Genomic DNA, 23,006 nt, shown 5'->3' with positions numbered 1-23,006 from the left:
GTGGAAGACAATGAGGTCCTCCTAGACCGCGTAGATGACGACGTAGCAGATATGGACTGAAAATAACAGAGACAGCTCCAAGTGTAGATTCCATCCTAGAAAAATGTTCTTACTCCTAATCTTTGAATAACCAGATACAAATGCTCTAATTTTCTATTCTGTCTCGCACCCATCAAGGGTGTAAATTCTATGTACAGAATAAACTCCCAGCTACCAAAGTCACAACGCAAAAAACATTGTGTCACTGTACCGGTTTGTACGTCTCCGATTTTATCAATTTTGCGGTCAAATTTAAAACAAAGAAATTTTCGAGAGTTTATTCCCCAATTGGAGAAACCTCTTTACTTCTATGCTATTGAAACTAATCGATTGATTCTGAAAATATGTATTTCAGGGTTAGCCAAATTAGTTAGTGAAGTGGTCAAAACAAGTACGCTCACCTGTATCAGATTCAGCTGGTAGCATCCGAGGTATCGTCTGGGGAAGAAAACGCGAATTGGGCGGTTACGCGACAGGCGACCCGGACAAGAGCAGATGTCAATGTGAAAATGTATGAAATCAACAACAGAAAAGCCGTATCGCTTCGGTCAAAATCGGCAATCAAACACTTTTGGGACGACGTGTTCTCACGCTGCTGATGATGCTCGTTTGAAACGTACCTCTGGTGCAGCAGAAGAGGGAGTTCGTTGATTTCAGTTTCATGTTTTAAATAAACTGTTTTGGTTGTTGGTTGGTTAAGTTTTATCGCTTTCAAAGTTAATATGTTTTGTCGTTTTACGATTGAGATATTTGCATTTTGCATTATTGGTGTTTCAAAGCGCGATTTTTTTTATAAATCGTATCTTGGCCATTACTTCGATCCATGATCCTATCTGGCCAATTCTCAATAAGAATCAATTCAGGATTCCATCGTATAAAATTGTTACGAGCAAATGACATGGATAAGCCAAAAAACGTAAGTTTTTTGCGACATACACATACATACAAATACGGCTCACGTATACTTAGTATACTGCCGTTATTCGCATAATTGTCCCATGTCTTTGGAGAAAATCCAAACTCAAGTAAATTTGTCCACTAAAAAATATAGTTGTCGTTTTAGATAATGGAGACTGATTAACGTTTATATAAGTAGTGATCGCTTTATGTTCTAAAATTGTTACGCTCATCACATTCGAAAATGTTGGTAAAATTTGCAGATCTAATCGATTCTGAAATTTAAAAGTAGTATGTAGGGTATCTGTTCCAATTAATAATAGCCCAAATCCCAACGTCGATAAGCCAAATAAAAATAAATATTATCAATTTTCACATCGTATGTAACACAAGAATGGGACATATTCTAAATGTTTGGAATATAATTCAAGATTTGTTTAATCTAATTCACAAGACTTGAATTATTTCAACTAAAATTATAAAACACATTTATTTTCATTTTCCTATCTCTGAGCTGTTGGTTTGATGCACTGCTAGATTATTTAGCAGATTCATCTGTTTTCACGACGTTGTTTCACCAATTTCAAGCTAAAAAATACTATCGCTTGAAATTCACTTCACAAATACATAAAGCACATCACATTTTTACTACAACTATAATTATATTAAAAACAACGCGATTCTATAGTTTGATATAGGTTTTCTGATCAACGTCAAATTATTCTTGCCGTATTCCAAACTGTTTACATGGCTTGAAGTATCTGCAAGGGTGCTGACCCAGATTTTATTTCAAAATTGCTTGAATGAACTTTCATTGTGAAATTCAACTCTTGTTTGTAAAATAAGGTAAATAGAAAAGATAGGCTGCGAAAAATAAATTAAACTGATAAGTTGGAAAACTACAACAAAACTGCAATTTTGTAATTATATTTCAACACAAATACAAAACATTGAAGAAACGCATCACTGCAATCATATCGTTACGTATACACACAAGAGGCATTCCACGGGGCATGTCAGTCGATCCTGAGCGACCATTTGAAAATATTTGAAACTCTGCACAGTTTTCAATTTCATCTAACGTCATTTTTCGATATCAAATCTTCATATTGAGTCACGACTAACTTTTCAAAAGGTGTATGTGAAATGGATCAAAATATTTAAAAGCTGCACAGCAAAAACGAATGTTCGATTGTTATGATTTTTCAAAGTTAGACAACTAAATGGTGATTCTTAAGAAAATGTGTAAAAAAATTTTTTGCCTTTAAAATATCATTTTTGTCACAAAACTCAAATATCTCAATACCCTATCTTTTTCGAACGTATTTTTTAGGGAAAGGTCCATTATATTAGCTATCTACCATAAAATTTGGTGATGGTAAACTAATAAACAAAAAGTTTGACATTTCAAATTTCAATTTCACATTTAGTAAAAAATTTTTTCTGTGTAAGTTATTTGAGAATTGCAGTTTGATGCTGATTTTATTGTTAAGGGACTGATTTAAAAATTGTTTTCGATATTTGATTAATTATTCATAGCATCTATAGAAACTTAGACACGATCCAGTGTTGTGACTGTATTGATAGTGTCATAATTTTCATTGCACGACTGGCGAAAATCTTTTTAATAGTGTTGAAACCTGTTGATAATAAGTTGATAGAAAACATATCAGAAATGTTATTTCTAAGACAAAGCTGCAAAATCAAAGATTTATATACACTGTAATGTCTATAGTTTACCTGCAAAAATATACTCTTAGAGATAGACTTTATGATCGGGAGGAAACGGTATCTTCAACAACAAAATGCATGATAGGTACATACCATGACAGTTCATGAAAAGCAAAAAATTACTATATAAGGTTGTTAAAGATCTTAAGTAATTTTTTCTTCAGTACAAAAATGACACCAAACTAGTCAGTAAAACTTAAAAGTGATTTTGTTTATTGAAATATTACGAACAACATGAGTAGGCGCTTTCTCAACTGTTGTAGGCCGTTTGATGGAAAAAGTGTTCAAAAGAGTTCGAAACTCGAAAGCATAGATAAACTAAAAGCGACTGTTGGTACCAATGTCCACATTGAATACAAATTTACGCATTGAACCTTTCAAACGTTGACAAAAGAGCAACTATATCATCGGTTGAGCAGAGCGGAAGTCTGAAACGACAGCAACTGAGGAATTCCAGATGTATCGACAACAACTGAGGAATTACAGAAGTATTAGTGCTGAGAGCCTTGCCACGTACCATCAGCGAAATCTGTTTCAACAAACAATCGGAAGATGAGTGTATCCAAAAGGTCAACATCGAACGCTTTAACGAGGGCATAGCTGGGATAAAAGTGACTCGATTAAATGGAGTAGATGGACCTGTTTATTACCCGGAGAAAAATACCGTGAAATAAACGAAGCTGACGAAGAAACCTCTTCAAATTAGGACCTGATGATGGAAATACAGACTACGAGGTAATATAAATATGAAGGAAAGGTTCTGAATGCAGCCAGACAAGGAAAGAAAAATTATTGATTTATCTTGATGCTTCCAAGTTCTGTGGTCTATTCAGGATCCATTGATGAGTTCAAAACCAAGAAATACAGTAAAAGAGGCAAAACAATTGAAGAATAACTGTCTTTCAACCAAAATACTAGGTCTAGTACTGCATTAACAGAGAGAGACATAGTAGTTCAATATTTTAAGATGATGAAGAAATCGAGCTATGCCTGGTCAAAAAGATTATGTATCAGTAAAAAAGATGGAAAGCGTCAACAATCCAAAAACGATTAATGATGACGACTTTGAAAGAAGCGTGCACGCTTCAAGGAAATTCGATAATATTAAAATAGGTTTTCCTCATTTGAAGCCTTCGCCAAGGCAATGTGTTTCTTCAATTAGGAACACATAATGTGTGTGCACAACCCATGAGAATATTAATCTTATTTTACATAGTTTGAAAAGAATCAATTTAATAAAGGATATTAAATGTTAACTGGTAGTCTTAGAAAATACAACATCAAATTGCTATCTACTTTGTTCGGATTGTCCAGATTCTTCATCATTGGAAAATACTTTATTCGCTGAGTTTGAAGAAAAATATATTGATCAGTTATCATTTGAGCAATGGGACCACGGATAGGTGTGAATAGAAACTATTGTAAACCTGTAGATGAGTTTGTGTCATATTTTGCTTGAAATAAGAAAGTTTAATCTCACGATTTCATAAACAGAACAATCCAGCTTTTTAAAAATATGAAAAATACATTACAAATGGTGAATTTTTAGTCATTTGTGATTTTCTGAAAATTACAGCTTTGATTGCAGAAGTGCAGTCCACACTGGAACGTAAAGTACAATTCATCCATTCGTTATTTATTTTAATGGAAGTACGCAAAATGAACATTAAGTTTTATTATAATTTCGAAGATTTAAGACACGATTCAGTATCCGTAAACTTGTTCATTGAAAAATGATTAACTTTTTACGCGTTGATAAGCATAAAGAAGTCAAAAGATATATTTCATGTCTGATGGAGCAGCGTCACAGTACAAAAATCGTAAGAATTTTTCGAGCCTACAATTTAAATCAACAATGGAATTGATGCAGAATGGCATTTTTGCTACATCATATGGCAAAGGTCCTGTGATGCTATTGAGAGAACAATAAAGCGCATGGCAAGAGCAAGTTTAGCCAAAGAACGTGAGCATCCAATTAAAATCTGAAAGAACTTTTTGATTGGGCAAATCGTAGAAAAGAAAAGATTTAACAAATTATCATTTTGTTTTACTACTACTGAAGAGTACGAAATAAAGCTCAGAGCTCAGGAGCATAATAAGCGAAAACGATCCAGGAACCCAAAAATTTCACTGTTTCATTCCATTGTCGGAAAATAAAATTAAAGAAAACTATACTCAAACTGTGCTGATAATAATTCAAAAGTGTTCGATATTTTAAAAATTTGAATAAAAATAAATAAAAAATAAGTATTAATAAACTGTTTCAAGGATATCATAACCCATATCAAAATTCAAACCCAAAACTCTTAGAGTTTCTATAACAACTTGTGTAATCCACATTTAATTTAATACTAGGATAATATTAATTATTTTATTTATTTATACATATAATATTTATACATATGTATAATATACATAATATCGATAAATACATAAATATGGAATATCATAAAAACAACTTGTTTAACTCATGCAAGGCCTTAACAATAAAATGCATCAAATGCGATTCTAAAAAAATACACGGAAATTTTTTTGTTATATGTGAAATTGTGAAATGTTTGAAATGTCATAACTTTTTGTTTATTAGTATTCATCACCAAATTTTGGTAGATATAATATAATGGACCGTTTTCCCTAAAAATTACGTTCGAAAAAGATAGGGTTTTGAGATATTTAGAGTGACAAAATGATATTTTAAAGGCAAAATTTTTTTTTTTGCTGTGACATTTTCTTAAGAATCACCATTTAGTTGTCTAACTTTGCTGAAAAATCATAACAATCGAACATTCCGTTTTTCGCAGCTTTTAAATATTTTTGAACCATTTTACATACACCCTTTTGAAAAGTTAGTCGTGACTCAGAAGATTTGATATCGAAAAATGACGATTTAGATGAAATTGAAAACTGTGCAAAGTTTCAACTCATAGAAAATCATGAATTAAAATTTTCTTAAATTTTGATGTTGTTGTTTGGAATCGCTCACAAGTAAGTAAGTGTATTTATGTTGGAAACAGTATTATTGATATAGGTACAGGCTAAATACTTCTATAATGTGATAAAAATTTCATTTTTGAAGTTACCAAATTGTTTTCAATTAATGATTACGTGAGCGAGATAATTTTCATGTTTCTTGACTATTGGTGAGAAATCAATGCTTTCATATGCAATGCCTTAATGTTATTGATATAGAACAGATACCCTCATGAGAAAGTAAAATCATAGTCTGTCGAGTAGCATTTCTTTTGAATGAAAGTTTTGAAAGGCAGATCGGGCCTGATATATTAAACTTTTAATAAACCTTTGTTGATAGAGATTGAAGATTTCGTTCAGCCTTTTTTTTATTATTCTTAGAGCTTGTTTATTGGTTGTCTTTACTTGATAAAGAGAAACAAAATTGCCTAACGCCAATTTTCTATTACGAATAATAGATCACCTTCTCGGTTGAATGCAATAACCTTAGAGTAAGCTATGCGATAGCAGTAGCATCTTACATAAGGTAAGTTTGTATTGTCCCTATAACCTTTACTCTACGTACACTACGCTGAAAAGAAAGGTAAAAAATACGGTAAACAGGAAATATGACAAATAAACAAATTTTGGCTGTTTATGTTTGAAGTCATTCATTACAGCCGGATATTGCTTCAACGCATTTATCATGCGTTGAAATCAGTAATTAATAAATAAAATATCACTTTCCAGTTATATATCCCCAACCATTCCAGTTTCATCAAAGCTTCACTTTCATGATGCAATAACTGGTTTCAGAGTGACGACAAAGAGCTTTCGACACTCGTGGTGGAAGATTATACATACACCGCATATGCCTTCCAGGACGACGAAGTTCAATAGAAACATTTCCGGAACAATCCGGCTCACTGCGGAATTAAAGGTGATCTGCATGAAAATAAAACGGACGTTCGAGGCGCAAATTGGATGTTCAATGGGACCGAACGCAACAGAATCATATATCAAAGGCAATGGTTTCACCAATATTACGTGGGGTGTTCGGATTTAATATCCTGGATTAGTTGGTTCGCATCAGACCCACGGTTCTGCTTTTCCTCCTACTCGCACGTGTAAGAACGGCACGATATTGGTCAATGCCCATGACGTTGATGCGATGTACGATAAAAGATGGTATAAACCGTTCCCACCATAAACACTTGCCCAAATACGAGATCAGGGTCTCAATTGAATATGGAATACATGAATTGTAATTTACGAAGAACTTGCAATCGTAATCAGAATTCTCCTTGTTTCAGTATAATAAATTGGTGGGATACATTTAGGCGATACTTGGACGGATAATCGAACAAAATATGGGGTTTCAAGGAAGATTTGCTAGTTATGAAGTGAATTTATTAGATTAGTTATTCAGATCGCTTTTGAACTGTTGAACAACTAATCAACTAGGCCTAGGGTCCCTAGGTCATTACCTGCAGAAAAACCTTTTGACCCTTCCTCGAAGTGTCTATAATTTCACTTAGTTACTAAGGTGTTTACGTATTAATCTATCAAGAAATCTCGAATTAAAAATGTAAGGTATTTTACAAATTCACTTGACATTGAAACTATAATTATAACAAATAATAAGAATGAATTTGTTTTTTTATTTGCAGAAACAAATTTAAATGAGGAAATTATAAAGTACAAAAAATCTTTTCAAAAGCAAAACGTAAAATTGAAAGCGATTTCAAAAATTTCTTAGTGGAAGCTTAGCAAATGGTGAGATGTTTGGACACTAATAGATCTCGTAATGTATGTGTGCGTAAATTTGAAATTACTACCATAAAATCTCCTCATTTTTATGTATTGAAGTTTAGTTTTACAAATTAGGCATCCAGGCGAAATATAGTATGTTGAAGGCTACATGAGTTTCGCTCAGATCAATGACTGATTTAGTAAGTTCTGATTAATTAATATCGAAGTTCTGGAATATGAGCACAATATATGCAACCAGCGTTATCATCTTACAATAGTTATTATCTGAAGCGCCTTATAGAAGGCATGAAGCAAGATTACTCCGTTGAGTTGTCAATCAACCCATGACATCCCTTTGGGTAGGCAATTTTTGCACTAGTAAATCGCCGGGTGAAGTTTTATCTCGTTTTAAATACTGAGTCTGAAAAACTCCAACTAAGGAAGGTCAAAATCTCACTGTAGGTGGATTAATCTGGGTTTTATTATTTTAAAGCTCTGCCGAGGTGATTGTAAGCGATGAATGATTTGATAGCACGTGCCATTTGTACTGCGGATAAAATTACATCTATGAGGCGGCTTTTACCTATTCTGTGATATTTTGCTCGTAAAGCAACAGAGAAATGAATCATTTTAATTTATGCACTTATTTGATATACAATATCCTCAGTAATGAGTTGAGTAATGATCGATACGGTTTGTGAATAATTAGAATGGATGCTCGTAAATTTGTGTAAAAATTGATGTATTTCCATTGGTGCTTGGCGAATGACTGAACCCGACCATTTATGTTATATAAACAATTGAAATCTCTATGGAAGAAATAAACTACGCAATAGTGAGTTCAATTTACCAACCTCTAAATCCGTAGGGAAGCAGAAATTTAGTAAATGGGTGAAGTAGTTTGCTTTACTCCCATGTTAAAAAGTACCCAACGAAAATTTATTTATCCAACTGAGGTTTAATTCACTCAATTTTGACTTCAGGAACTAAACTTGTTGCTTCCCTTTTTTCTTCCGTAAGTAGACGGGTGACAAATCGGCGGAATAAGAGCTGTCGAATATCAGAATTCATATCGAAATGCTAATTAACGGACTTTCGTTTGACTCATAACCAAATCTAACGCATTGGTTGCGTTATCAAAATAAATTATGAAATCATGATTATATTCATGTGTATTTTCATAACATGAAACACGATGGATTCATGAAACTGACTATTTTCTCATTTCCGGAACGAATTTTTACCAGTACATTGAACTTTGATGTTAGGATATTAAGGGCATTTTCGTCTTTTCTGCCATAGTCTCGAAAACCAATAAAGAGACACTTTTGCCAAAATCATCCATACCAAATCGTAAGCAGGATAAAAGTTCTGGCATAGTGGAGTTCTAGAAATGGACATTGCTTTCGTTGGTTTTAGCCCCTAGACGATGGACAAATACCTCCTGTGTCCTACTCACCGATAAATGCCAATAAATCTATGATTAAATCATACACGGCGGTCAAAAACTTCCAATTAGGGCGTTTTCTTCACATCCGCTTAACTCAAGCGGTGCTTACCACAGTTTAAACCTGGTTTAAGCCCTAAGGAGTAAGAAATTGACCTTAGTAATCAAAATATGCTTGATACACTTTCCTTGAAAAAAGCGTGATAAATAACTCTATATAACAGGTAGGAATGATGGCTTAGGTTTTTTCTATTATTGGCAGGGATTCTTATGACTGACAGACTCAAATTTGGCCTAAACATTCTTTGCATATTAAAGAAATTGTTAAATTCCATAAATTTGGTCGACAATAACCCTGCCAATATGAGCAAAACCTCCAAGCCTGTCTTTCTCATAACTGAATTTTTGGAATTTGTGCAATGAATCCATATGTCATTTTAGGCTAACATTACCCGTTACTCTATCATAACACATATTTTTAATTGATTTTCTTCGATAAAGAAGTTCTCTTCGTAACCTTCTTCTTCACTGTAGCTCTACATTCCAACGGAACTCGCCTGCATTTTAACTTAGTATTCTATTAGCATTCACCATTAATGAAAGCTTTTCTATACCAGCCATTGAAGAGTATGCTTCGTGGTAGAAGTAATAAATGAACCGAAAACATCCTGGACCGGGAGAATGAACCTGCCATCTCCGGATTGGCAATCTGCTTTGCTCGAAGGCTATCTATTATTATTTATTCAGACTAAGGCGGCGGCTCAGTGGTATAAGAGTCTTCCATTCCTCGGTCCATGCGCACGTCGCCAACCACGCAGTCTACGAGGGTCCGAAGTCATCTTCCACCTGATCGATCCACCTTGCCGCTGCGCACCTCGCCTTCTTGTGCCGTCGGATCGTTGTCGAGAACCATTTCACTCTATTGTCCGACATTCTGGCTACGTGCCCGGCCCATCGCAGTCGTCCGATTTTCGCGTGTGAAGATGGATGGTTCTCCCAACAGTGATGCAATTGTGGTTCATTCGCTCTCCACGTACCTCCGTCGCCATCTCACCCACCATATGGGTAGCAGCACCTTCCTTTCGAAACTTGCGCGTTGGTCCTCCACGAGCATCGTCCAGGTCTCGTGTCCGTAGAGGACTACCGGTCTATTGCGTTTAGATTGTCAGTTTGGTACGACGGCGAACTCATTCGATCGGAGGTCTTGCGGAGTCCAGATGCTGATTTCCAGCACTATGCGTCTCGAATTTCCGCTAGTTTTCGGCAGTCACCAGTGAGCCCAATACAAATTTTTCTACCACTCGATTTCGTCACCACCGATGCAAATCTGTGGGTGGCTCACATTGTCTTCTCTTGAACCTCTGCTTATCATGTACTTCGTCTCGACGTGTTGATGACTAGTCCGATCCGCTTAGCTTCCTCTTCAGTCTGATGTGGCTTCTCCATCTTCGTGCACACGCAATATCATGCGTCCAGAACCAAATAGCGATGGACATTGAAAATTGTACCACTCGTTAATCCCTGCCTTCTGTACCCTTCCAAAGCGATGTTAATAGCAAACACGAGACCATCACCTTGCGTAACCCTTCGGGTTTCGAAGGGACTGAGAATGCCCCTGAAACTCGAACTACGACATCACCCGATCCATCGTCGCTTTGATCAACCGTGTCAGTTTATCCGGAAACCGTTTTCGAGTTGCTGTCATAGCTGGTCCGATCGAGTATCATATGCGGCTTGAAGTCGATGAATAGATGATGGGGCAGCTGTATTCGCGCCACGCTTTTGTAGATGGGACACGACACCTTCCATCACTCCTGCGGCAAAACTTCCTCCCAAATCTTGGTAATGACCCAGATGCCAGCCAGTGCCTCTACCACCACCGTTCGATGGCTATCTGAAGACCCGCTATTTCATTTTATTATAGCAAATCAAAAGCTTTTGAAAGTGGTCACTTTGAGTTCAATATTTAAAAATAGGGTTTTCTGCGGTATAATGGAAGCTGATCGTTGTTATTAAGGTTACCTACACCACTTGAGACACCTTGGTTACTAGCAATAAACCATTTTTATATCTAAATAGATTAAATAAGAATCGACATATCTCGACATTACTTCAGGATGGTTAGAAATGTTCAGGATGCTATGAAGGTATTTTTACCTCCCTTGAGCATTACTCAATCAACCGAAACAGGTTGAAAGATGATATCAGTAATATGATTCGAGTGAAGCCAGGTATCTGTACCTTTTCCAGACAAGTGAAAACATAAAAGATACAGTATTTTTACGACCGTGATAAAGTTTCGAATTAAATTTTATTGGCATATCGATTGAGGTGCTAGCCAAGTGAAGGGAGGACAAGGTTTTGAAAGAATGAAAGAACATAATTGAAAAGTTATATCTAGGTTTGATAAAATGAAATCAATCTTGAAAAGATGTTGTAATATGCAAAAGGCCATAAGAAAAATATAAACTATCGAAGTGTCCGCCTTTGCTGTACATCCCATTGGAATGACTCAATTAGTGAATGTGAATATCTCTATCGAGATACACGCTGCTCGCTTCTATACTTTGAGCAGCACTCAGAACAATATGCCAATAAAATTTAATTTGAAATATAGAGAAACATCTATTGTGTCTTTCACCAGCTTCCTAAATGTAGAGTCAAAGAGCCGATCATGACGAATACAGACTATCCTTTGTTGTATGAAGGTGAGTAATATTTTGATATCCCTGTAAAGCAATTCCTTCATTAAGTTTTGTAGGATTTTAATGCAGGAATCACTTACGAAAATTTTAGAACAGATAGTTATTTTATAACTAAAGTCAAACGCCGAAAATACAAATCTTGATTAGCCAATTGTTGTTTGATTGTTTTAATAATTTTACTATCACTAAAACTATAAATGTATGTCATATGAGTCTGTGGCAACCATAATGATGTATACAAAACTTTACTATTAGTAACAATTCGATGAAAGCTTAAAGGCAGCTGTCTAAGGAAGAAAGGGCTGTAAAATTGATTATTAGTTGAATCATTGCACTAAAATTCATAAGATGGATAGTTTTTGTCAATAATATCCTCTTATGAATTTTAGTGCAGAAATGCATACAACAGTTGTACAACCAATTTAGCATGTAATTTTTTAAAGAGAGCGTTCAAATTATATTAAATATACGAATTTTGTTACTTGAGTAATAATGGCGTTCTCCTATTCGATATATATACAAGGATCTCTTCTACATCCATTTACATGGGGCAGAAGACTCTTTACCAAGGGCTTGACGACCTCCCCATGAGCCATTGCAGTTAGACGGACCAAGTCCCTAACTTAGTTCCAAGGTGTCAAGCAAATGAGGGATGCATGGGGGTGAAATAAGCTAGCGCTTTAACGGAGCCTGTGGGGTACCTGGCCTGGGCAACTCCACAGTAATTGTCCTTTCACCGCGTCATGTTGGGCCTGCGTGGTGGACCTCTTTTCCCGAGCAACTGGTGGGACCAAAATTGAAAACCAAGACAATTCTTCAATTAGTGGTAGTAGTGTAGGCGACAACCCCTTCGCAAGAGGAATTGGGTTGTTTCAGGTCTCATCCAAGGAGGCCAGAGGCAATAGTCGGCAGCTCAGTGCGCAGCGCCAGTGTGGGTCACTTAACCATCTCCCAGGCTACGCCGGTAGAGGTTATAGACGGTCCATTGGCTTGTGAAGGCGATGAACCGCTAACGCGATGGGCTTTACCGGCCTTCGATGTGGCGACGGAACAGCTGAATGCCATCATCGACTTTGCGTCATCGAAGCATAATATTAAGGACCTCAAGAGGGCTTGCTGAAACTTCGAAAGTCGATGCTGGACGCTAAGCTGGAGAGGGTGGTCAGGACGGCCAAGTGTAAACTCGTGAAATCCGTGGAGTCGAGGTCTACCCAGACTGAGGCCCAAGTTCGCGGACTCGAGCAAGGTCAGATCGTCCGAGGGCGTGCCAGCGAAGACAGTGGTGCCAAAGTCTACCCAGACTGAGGCTCAAGTATTTGCAGGCACGCCAGGGGTAACTGCTCCAACGGGCAGACACAAAAACAGGGAGACAGTCTCCAGGGGATGAGCTCCCTGGGGCCGCTCAAAAACGCGGAGGTTACTACCCCGAACAAGGGTAGTGGGGCTGGAAGCTGAACCCCGGCCAGGTACCTCCAAAACCGGGGAGGAAGGACCTGGAAGGTTCGTCCAACCAGGAAAGACGGTGGTGAGGTTACGGCAGGCTGAGCTCTCAGCCGCACCAGACCAGGGAAATAAGAGGGGATGACGTCTCCTGGACCTTGGTCAAGAACAAGAGGAAACCGAAGACGTCAAGGGCCGAAAAGATGACACAGGCGAATGAGGGGTAGCAAGAAGTCTAGGGTGAGCGCCAATCGCTCTGGGGCGATGTCCTAGTCATCAAAACGGACGAGGCTAAGTACTCGGACGTCTTGAAAACGATGAGGAGTGACGATCAAGCTCGGTGAACTCGGCGCTGACGTGCGTCGAATAAGACGTACCCGGATGGGCGAGATGATCCTCGAGCTGAAGCAGGGCGTCTCGAAAAAGGGTGCCGCCTACAAGAGTTGGCGGAGAAAGTCCTAGGCGAGACGGTCAAGCTGAGGGCACTCATGACGGAGGTGAATCTAAGGGTTAAAGACCTGGACGAGATCACCCGAAGTCGAAGAGCCTCATCACGGCACTGCGGCGAAGCAGTGTGAAGTGGAACGCCCACCGCAGCCGTTCAGCTGAGGGAAAGGTCCGGCAGGGGACGCAGGTAGCATTGGTTCGGCTATCTGCAGCGGACGCCAACAAGGTAGTCAAGTTAGGAAGCATCAAGGTTGGATGGTCGGTGTGCCTTGTGGGCATATACGAGCAACCCGAAGTTTGGTTCAAGTGCCTGGAACCGGGGCACAAGCAATGGGACTGCAAGGCCCTGACAGAAGCAATCTCTGCTGACGCTGCGGATTGGAGGGACATAAGGCACATTGCTGCACGCACCCTCCCAATTATTTGATTTGTTCCAGCAAAGCTGTGAACAGCAAGCACCCATGGGGGTTCGATGTGCCCGGCGTTTAAGCGTGCTGCAAAATCACAGTACAGGTAACGCAGCTGGCTTGCTCGGCCTCGCCAAGAGTGTTTTGGTGTGCGCAGCTTTAGAAACGGCGGAACACGTGTTGTTCGTGTTCCTACGTTTTCGCGCAATGCGTGACCACATTCTTGCCACATGTGGTCTGGACGCAACTCGGAACAACCTAGTTCGGACGATGTGTAATGATGAAGTCGGCTGGAACGCCGTTTTATCGGCTATCGCCCAAATCGTCTCAGAGCTACACAGAAGGTGGCGCGTGGACTCAAGGATGGCTAGTTCAGGCGCAAATAAGAGGTGGTCCAAGGGATCGAAGTCGGCTTCATGGGTCATACCGGTGGTCATGCCCTGTGGTCGAACTCGATCCTTTATCAAACAAGTGGCAGCGCGAAGAACAACATGGTATCGCCGCTTTTGCGGCATCCGGTCAACTCAGGTGGGTTCCAGGCCGAGGACGGAAAGGGTCCCTCGTCAAAGGCTGGGGCGAGCGTAGGCACCGCGTCGGCAAGTCCCTCTGTGTGTTGGCGAATAGACCCTGTCGCAGAGAGGTCAATTTGAGGTGCACGCGGCATCATCATTCTTGATACCAGTCGTGCAGAAGGAAGCAGGCGCGAAGTCGACCCTTCCCACCTTCCGAGGACATAGGGGCGTGGTAAGGCCACCTGGGAAGCCGGCAATGCGCTGGCACGATACTATGGCGTTCTTCTAAAAAGCAAGTCACGATGTTCGATGCTGCAAGGACGCGCAGCTAGCTTCGAGGCTGCGTTGTGCCACTGGCCCCCTTTGAAGCATTACTTTCTGGTTGTACCGAAGGGACTATGGAAGCTTGGCGGCAATGGAAACGGTTTTGGCGGGTCGAGATGTAGTCCTGCCTCCTCGTTTGCTGTTGGAGGTGGTTCCTAACCCCACTTCCTGGACAACCCAAGATGTCTGTTGAGCAGATTTCCCCTCCATTGCTTAGGAAGAAAAAAATACATCTGGCAGATTGTGGGGAAGTTGCTCTGAATAAATTAAAATGTTATGTGCCTAAAGCCTATGCGAATGCCTCATCATTCAAATAAGTACAACAAAGATGTTCTAGATTATCCAAATTGTCCGGGAATTGAGTTCAATTTGTCTACCAGGGCAATTACGACTGGTATCAAACCGATAGCAACCCAGCGCGTCCATTTAGGTCCTTAAAGGTCATGCAAATGCATCACCAGTCAAATAAGTCACACGCAGATAATCTAGGTTTTCCAAATTGTCCGGGAGTTGAGTTCAATTGGTCTACCAGGTCAACTACGTCTGATCTCAAACCGACAAAAACCTTGCGTATCCCCTTGATTTTAGTAAAATTCCGAGTAAAGAACGGCTTTGGCAGGTTTTGTTCTATTATGTGGCAGGATTTTTATCGACCAAATTTTATGAAATTTGGCCACAATGTTCTTTGATATGCAAAGAATGTTTAGGCCAAATTGGTGAGCATAATCGAACATAAAAAACCCTGCCAATAAAAGAACAAAACCAAAAAGTTTCAATTAATTCAAAGTTCAATTCAAAAATTAAAAGTTTGTCCTGGGTATTAACGGTTTTAAATTCAGTTTACTGATTATTGGATCGATTAATTTAGGATCCGGTTTTCGCTGAGTGAAAGCTCTTGAGTATTCCTTTTAGCTATATGGGTTTTCTTTTAATCTGCGCTAAATGAAAGCGTCATTATCAGTATAATGAAAAATTTCCCCATACTAATTTGCATGCAAAATTGAGCAACGGCTTGTGCTAAATCAGTTTTAATTAAAATGAGCTCAAATTTTCAAAGGGCATTCAAAACATGGTAAAGAATCAGATGAGCGCTGTGGAGGCAAAATCGATTTTTGAACCACCCTAATACACATTCCTCATCAGCAACTGTACTGATCAAGTGAGGTGTTGTTAGCTATTTGCCAGTCCGGTCGTCAAGCTCCAGACCCGACCGCATTGAGTAGGCAAGAGCACGCAACTCAGGTTCAGTTCAATCAAAGTTAATTGTCTATTTCCGGGGATTAAACCACTTAAACGACTTGGACATTAATTTACAATGTTGTGAAAACTCATATGTGAATATGCACATTATGTGGAAGATATTGATTTAGAAAATGTATTGGAGGTAACTACTTTCCCTTTGATGGGACTCGAACCCACGAATCTACAGTACGCTAGACTGGTGCTTAAACCTAAGCTAAGCTAAGGCCGACGGAGGTCCTTCATTCCTTAGTAAGGAAAAGCAATTGAATTAAAGTAAGTTTAATAAAACAGGTGTAAAAATGACTATTTGCTTACATAAGAATCTCACTGTCCGGACAGCCGAGGGACAGTTGCCGGATAGACAAAATTGATTTTGCACTACAATTAAACGACATATCTAACAAATCATTATCAATATGCACAATATGGCTGATATTGGCCATCTCTACATGATTAGAATGTTTCCGATCGAATTTGATCTTGTTAATTCAAACCTTCTAAAGTAAGTAAGGTATAACAAACAAATTTTGAACATTTTATTCAATCCAATTTCTTGAACAGTGCTTTCAACCTAAGGATCTAATTTTTCTCAGCAGATAAATGACTTTGGAATGGTTTCCTTTGCACTATATTAGATGGTGGAAGGACCTCTGTAAAGTGTCTTTTTGATAAGTGTCCGGTGTTGAGAGGTGTCCGGCGCTGGGGGAACTCCCCTATACCACTATTTATCACAACTGAAGGTAACTTGGAGTTTACTACTTATCCCATTCCATTGGGGTTTGGTGGATAAACAACTAATTTTTCAAATCTATTTTCATAAATGCATATAAAGCAAAATTGGTACAAAATTGACTGTTTTTGATACCCATAATGATTCACTGTGTTTAGATCATTAAACTGGTTTTACACTAATTTAAACATGAACTTCGATTTTCCCTCTTCCAGTCTACCTTAAAAACCTAACTCCACTAGTGATTATGGAAATATGCGAAAAGTCAGTTTTCTAATTAGAACAGTTTTGGCTTAAATATGCCAGTAATTATGGAAATCGGCGAAATTCATTTTTTTTAAGGCAAATTTTGTTGTAAATACTTTACTCCCTTCAGAAATCGGCAGAAAGTCAGTTTTTTAGTTATGGCGTAAGTACTTTAATTTCAGGGAAAACATTCCTCATTCTGCCTCAGATTAACTCCGCCATTGGTGACAAAATTGTTCTGAAATTTCAGCCTTGTATCAGTATCAGTATTGAAGAAATGATTCACTTATATTTATAATGCTAGACACGAAGATTTAAATTTTAAGTGATCATATTAAAAGTCAACAAGAAATTCTCTCATCACTGTTCAGGTACTTTCGAAAAATCAAGCGAAGCATTGGATTAAATCAACAGATGCCAGAATACACTTTAAACAGCAAAGCACCATGAAACGGTTTACCTGTCTAATTGCAGTGGTGTCAACACCGGCCCGTCTCAATGCTGGTACATTCCGGTGCAGGGAATGCAATTCTCGCTCCAGCAGCGCCGGATAGGCCGAGTCTTCCTCCTCCATTAGCCGGCTTCGGTCGTAGCCACCTAAATGAAATGAACAAAAGAGCAGAGGTATTTTAATGAGAATTGTTTCCATATTTCGAGAGTTAATGTATGACGATCTGGCGCTGAAATATGAGACAATGAAAGAATGGGATGACACCGAAAGCGCTGGTTAGCCTTAGTCTAGTTTAGAATAGGCTGCATTGCATAACCGTCCTGCCGTTGTCATAAACCGTCATTGCGGAAAAAGACCAGCATCCAGCCAATGAAACAGCACACTTTGGAGCTTTGTATGTTTGGGGATAACAATGGTGAGACCAATGGGGCTGTGCACGGTTTATTGATTTTAATCCGCGGATTATTGTCTTGGAAATTGTTTTTGTTTGGCAAATAAGCTAAGCGTGGAATGTTGATAGTACTCATTGGACTCAAAACGGTTTACACAGAAGCGAAATAATGTTGTTCTTTCTGGATTGAGGATGAATGCACTATGCATTGGTTATTGTAATGGAGTGGACTTCGGTTTTGAGGTTAATACAAAGCTAGTGACGCGAAACATGATTATGTACCTACTACTACTTGTACCTCCACCTCCCACGTCTTCTAAAAAATCATTAAGATCAGTCTAGTTGACAATGGAATGTTTATTTTAAAATCCTACCGTTTTATGACGCCAGTGTGGGGGAAGGAGGGGCGATATGCCCTAGCTAAGGATAGACTGCTTTTATGCTTTAGCTATAACGATTAAACAGTTAAACAATATACCTAGCTGATGCCATATTAAAATTAGAAAAAAATCAATGATATTGATAATAGACACATTCAAAAGAGCGCTGATATTTCTTTGCGGAAAACTCAAGAGGCAAAACGCCTTTTAGCTGGCAGCTCTTAGGGAAGACAGCGTGTGGAGACGCGTAGTACATTGTAGGTTAGTTCCACTAGGGCGTTTTGCCTCGCCAAATTAGATGTTTCATCAAAATGTGGAAAATTGTGGGGCGTTTTGGGGTCTCTTCCCCTACATGAGTCTTTCAGCTTTTAGCTATTACGAGATCTGGTAGGACTCTTATTCTTATTCAAAACAGCCGAACTGATCAGGGAATTAACATATGGGACGTGGAATTAGCAACCCGTTCGTTATTTACACGTTCCGAAACTCAAGCTCAACTGGAACTTTGACTGAGATAATAACGATGTCATCCACATCCGCATGTTCATCGCGAAGGAAAACAATGAGAGTGTAACCTCCGTTGTTAAAAAGATCGATGAATTGTTAGTGGATTACTGATTAGTTGTGGACCATGATTAGTGATATAATCTCTGCTACAGAATGTTTACGTAAGTGTTACAAAAAATTTTCGTAGAAAAATGTGTTTATTATGAAACTTTCATATGTTAAAAAAATAGTAGTTTGTGCAACAAGTTGCAAAAAGATGATTTTTTCAGCACGAGTTGTACGTTTATCCAACGAGGCTTGCCGAGTTGGATAAATACTACGAGTGCTGAAAAAATCGAGTTTTGCAACGAGTTACACCATATTTTGCAATGACGAAAAATGGACTTTAATTTGATAAGTTTGTACCAAAAATGTACAGTCTAATTTTCTCCACATGATCATTCTTGCCGATAAATTTTATTGCTGCAGATAACAATCAGAATCCATGTTACCGTGCCACATTGCATAGTTTGCAAAGCCGTGAAGCGATAGATGGAAATTTTTGATGTCATGTCCATCAAACTATTTCAATTATTACGCGACGCAGAGAATATACTATTTGAACACTTACCCAAGCTCATTCAGCAAAATGTAGTCATGTAACTACTGTTCTGATGTTGGTTTTTCATTATAGCACCCAAAAGAGTGCTGTAATGAATATTATACAACCCATTTGAGTTGCATAATGTTTATTAAAGCACCCATTTCAATGTTATGGAAAAGTAGGCCGTTTTACAATCGAACTGTAAACCAGGTATTATGATCAGGAATTGCAAAAAATATATTTATATGTCAATCTCTCCAAAGGACTGGTTCTAATGTTTTTTTTTTCAAATGCCAGATTGAACAATATGTTTTTCTTTTCAATATACGAGAAATGCAATACCAGCGCTGAGAGGATTAATTTGGGTTTTATATATCGAAAATAAAAGAATTGTCTGAGATGTCACGAACCTCGTAAGTTAACATTCAACAGATGACTGTTTCGACAGATAATCAGGGAGTAAAAACTTTCCATCGTTACTATCGATCTGTGACAGTGCTCTCCACATAATCCCAAACCATCATCAGAACAGATTTTACAATGCGCATATGCCATTTCATTGCTGATTTATTAGCCCAGATGTCTCAGTTTATGACGCTACTGGAATTGTATCCTGTTGATCCTTTCTATCTCTGGTAACAAGCGAAACTCTTTTAGTGGATTTTTCCACATTATCCAGTCCAGGGTATTATGAACCAGATGAGCTGACTATTCTAGGATTTACGAGCATCATGTTGGACCGTTCTTATCGTATAGAAGTAGGAAGAATCGTTTTTCTTTTTATTTTTGTCAAGTAGTTAGATGTTTGCTTTGCCTTTGTTAAATATATTCTCGCAAATGTCTTTTCATCTACTGAATTACGGCAGTAAAATATATTGTTTTGATTATATTACGATTACCTTTGTTTCACTCTGAATAGAGACCACGGTAGTAACGCATAACTAGCCACTGTAAAAACAGGAGGGAAAATTTAACGTCTCTAATGATACCTACGCTTGGACAGATAATTTTTTTTACAATCTCCGAAGATTCCATATTCCATCTATACATCTATAAGAATCTATTCGATAATTTAGAAATCCCGGCAGAACTACTGGCAATTCAATGGCGATTAAGGAGATGTATTTGGGGCAGTATATGTTTTATACGGGTTTACATACCGAAATAATTAAGATTTGTTTGAACTCTTCCACATCTGTCAAATCGCGATGAATTGAAATGTACAACACCAATTTCAGTTTTAGTATCCATGTAAACCGAACAAGCATATAACTCATTAGTTTTGAGTTGACGGTCGTATAAGAAGGAAAAAAATGTTCGTCCTACCTTCTTTGCTACTACACTGTGTCCCACATTAAAAGCAAAATTAATTTATTTTTGTTTTTTTGTCTTTCTGGTACAACAAAAATCTTGACAAAAGTTTGATGAAGTAGAAGAGGGAGGGTTTGAAAATCGGCAATTTTGAGTGACGTACTTTGTGGATCTTCCATATCCATGCAAGTAATATTAGTTTATTACCCTCCAGACACGCTCTTTCAGCCATTCATAATATATGGATTATTTTTCTCGTTTAGTTTTTCTCTACCCCTACTGGTAGCGTAGGAACACCTGCTACCATTTCTATTCACAAGTTGTTCTGAACTGGTTTTAAGTTTCTGCAACTACTATGAACGAACACTGCACTGAGTGCGGATTAACGAAATATAACGAGAAAAGCTGAACTCAAAGCGACTGGTGGCGCCATACAGAAGATGTCCTGTCAAACTTCATTGCCACGCCGCTCTTGAAAAAAAAAACTCTTTCTATAGATGAACCTAGAATTGCGATTGCTAGGACACGTTTCCTATCGTTGATGACTTTAAAATGAAGTCATTCCATAGCTTATTTGGAGTGGTGCAACTTGAACGGTACACATATTTAATTATTTTATTTTTCTTGAACAAATGGGTGTGACAATTTCAACTGAAACCAATGGGAAAGTATTTCCCGTAGAATGCTGCAAGCATATCATCGTTACATATATATAGGGCGCATTGTTGAGCTCCATAATCATCGGTCTAAAGAATGTTCCCCAGTTTCCCTGAGACATTGTGCTCGAAAAGACGTTTTCGCATTGTGAATCCAGCGCACTGAAGTCTGGTATACGGAACATGATTCTGTTACGGATACTGCTTCTTCTTCTTATTGGCTATACATCCCCACACTGGGACAGAGCCGCCTTGCAGCTTAGTGTTCATTAAGCACTTCCACAGTTAAGTGATGAACTTTGTTAACACCTTAAAGATCACTCTAATAAAGCTATATAAAAAAAAATTTCACAGTTATTAACTGCGAGGTTTCTAAGCCAAGTTACCATTTTTGCATTCGTATATCGTGAGGCTAACACGATGATACGTTTATGCACAGGGAAGTCGAGACCAGGGCTGACAATAGTCATTCTCGTCGTATGAAGAAAGCGGAAAAATATAGTCTTTGTCATAACATTGCATGACGAAACACCTATTCGGATTCATCGCGCCGCATGCCTTTCACGAAGATAGTCGCGTAACTAAAAGTTATTACAATTTTCGTTGTCACTTCTTCACATAATTAATTGCACGTCATTATAGATAGACTGCTTAAAAACATAATGGCGTCTCAAATAAACAAATAGTAGGAACTTTTTGTAACATAAATGTATCGATAACATTCATAACGCTTTTATACGTTGCTTCAAATTCATTATTACAAAGAATTAGTAAAAATCTTCGCATGGCAGCTGCCGCTTGAAGAATAACGGTATGAAGTCTTCGTTTTTCGATGTCGTCATGACGATTTGGTTACACGACGAAAGCGTGCGTCGTGCGCGTCATTGACGATGTGTAGAGTAGCAATGAAGACAATGCAACTCGTCGCTACTGTGGAATTTCGTGCTATGACGATGACTATTGTCAGCCCTGGTCGAGACATTTTCCAATCCGAAAATTGCATGGACCGGCACTGGGAATCGAACCCAGCCACCCTCAGCATGGTCTTGCTTTGTAGCCGCGCGTCTTGCCGCACGGATAAGGGGGCCTGATACTACTACCTGTTGGAAGTTTCTGAAAGATTCCTTTAATTGGTATCTGGCGTGGCCAGCTGAATTTCTCAACTGATTTATGCTAGAGTCCGATGTACTTGGTAAAAAGTTTTTCCAGTAATCAATACGAATAAGGTCTTACTCGCTACACTTCTTGAAGACTTCATTCTTACTTCAGAAATGATATCTTTTCACAGCACTAGGGTTAATAACAGAAAGCGTCATTGGCGTAAATACGGTGGGCTGGGCTTAGCCTTCCCTAGAAAAAAATAGCACCCCCTAACATTTGAAAGGTTAGTTAGCAGTGTATCAACTTTCAACATATAGCATAATAAACTACTGATAAAGTTTGAAAGCAAAAGAGTTACCTCCTGCATGCACCATACCATCATGAAACGAGTGTAAGACAAATGAGAAAGATTCCTGTGTGGCAGTGAAATTGCACTTGGTGCTAATTATGAAAGGCAATATCTAATTGATTTGAAAGCATCAAAGTAAGCTTGATATGAACAGTAGAAGCTTAAGTACTAGAACGCTAGTGGCGCTGTAGTCATTTAAATTATTTTTCCAAATTGTGCTTCAACAAGCTTCGATTGGCCTTATGTATGCATCATGTTGTAGTGCATGTTTGGTTTTTGACCAACATTGGTTTGACAGTTGTAGCTCCGGTACTTTGGCTGCCAGGTCGAAGTAACCTAGATGTTAGTCACGCGGACAGGAACGACATTAGCAAGCTTATTCTTATGAATCAACTATATGAACAATAAC

At 38.4% G+C, this 23,006-nt stretch overlaps 1 protein-coding gene across 1 annotated transcript in view; it reads right to left on the bottom strand.

The window, feature by feature from the left end:
* LOC134213205 (monocarboxylate transporter 2-like) overlaps positions 1-23,006 on the bottom strand; it is a 265,394-nt gene that overhangs the window by 156,963 nt on the left and 85,425 nt on the right. The window contains exon 3 of the mRNA XM_062691921.1: positions 17,329-17,465. Within this exon, the coding sequence (XP_062547905.1) occupies positions 17,329-17,465 (137 nt within the window). The remainder of the gene's footprint in view (positions 1-17,328; positions 17,466-23,006) is intronic.

This window comes from Armigeres subalbatus, chromosome 2 (genome assembly GCF_024139115.2).
Source record: "Armigeres subalbatus isolate Guangzhou_Male chromosome 2, GZ_Asu_2, whole genome shotgun sequence".
Classification (NCBI taxonomy): domain Eukaryota; kingdom Metazoa; phylum Arthropoda; class Insecta; order Diptera; family Culicidae; genus Armigeres; species Armigeres subalbatus.
The sequence above is the reverse complement of the archived record's forward strand: the minus strand, read 5'-3'. Positions and strand labels throughout refer to the sequence as shown.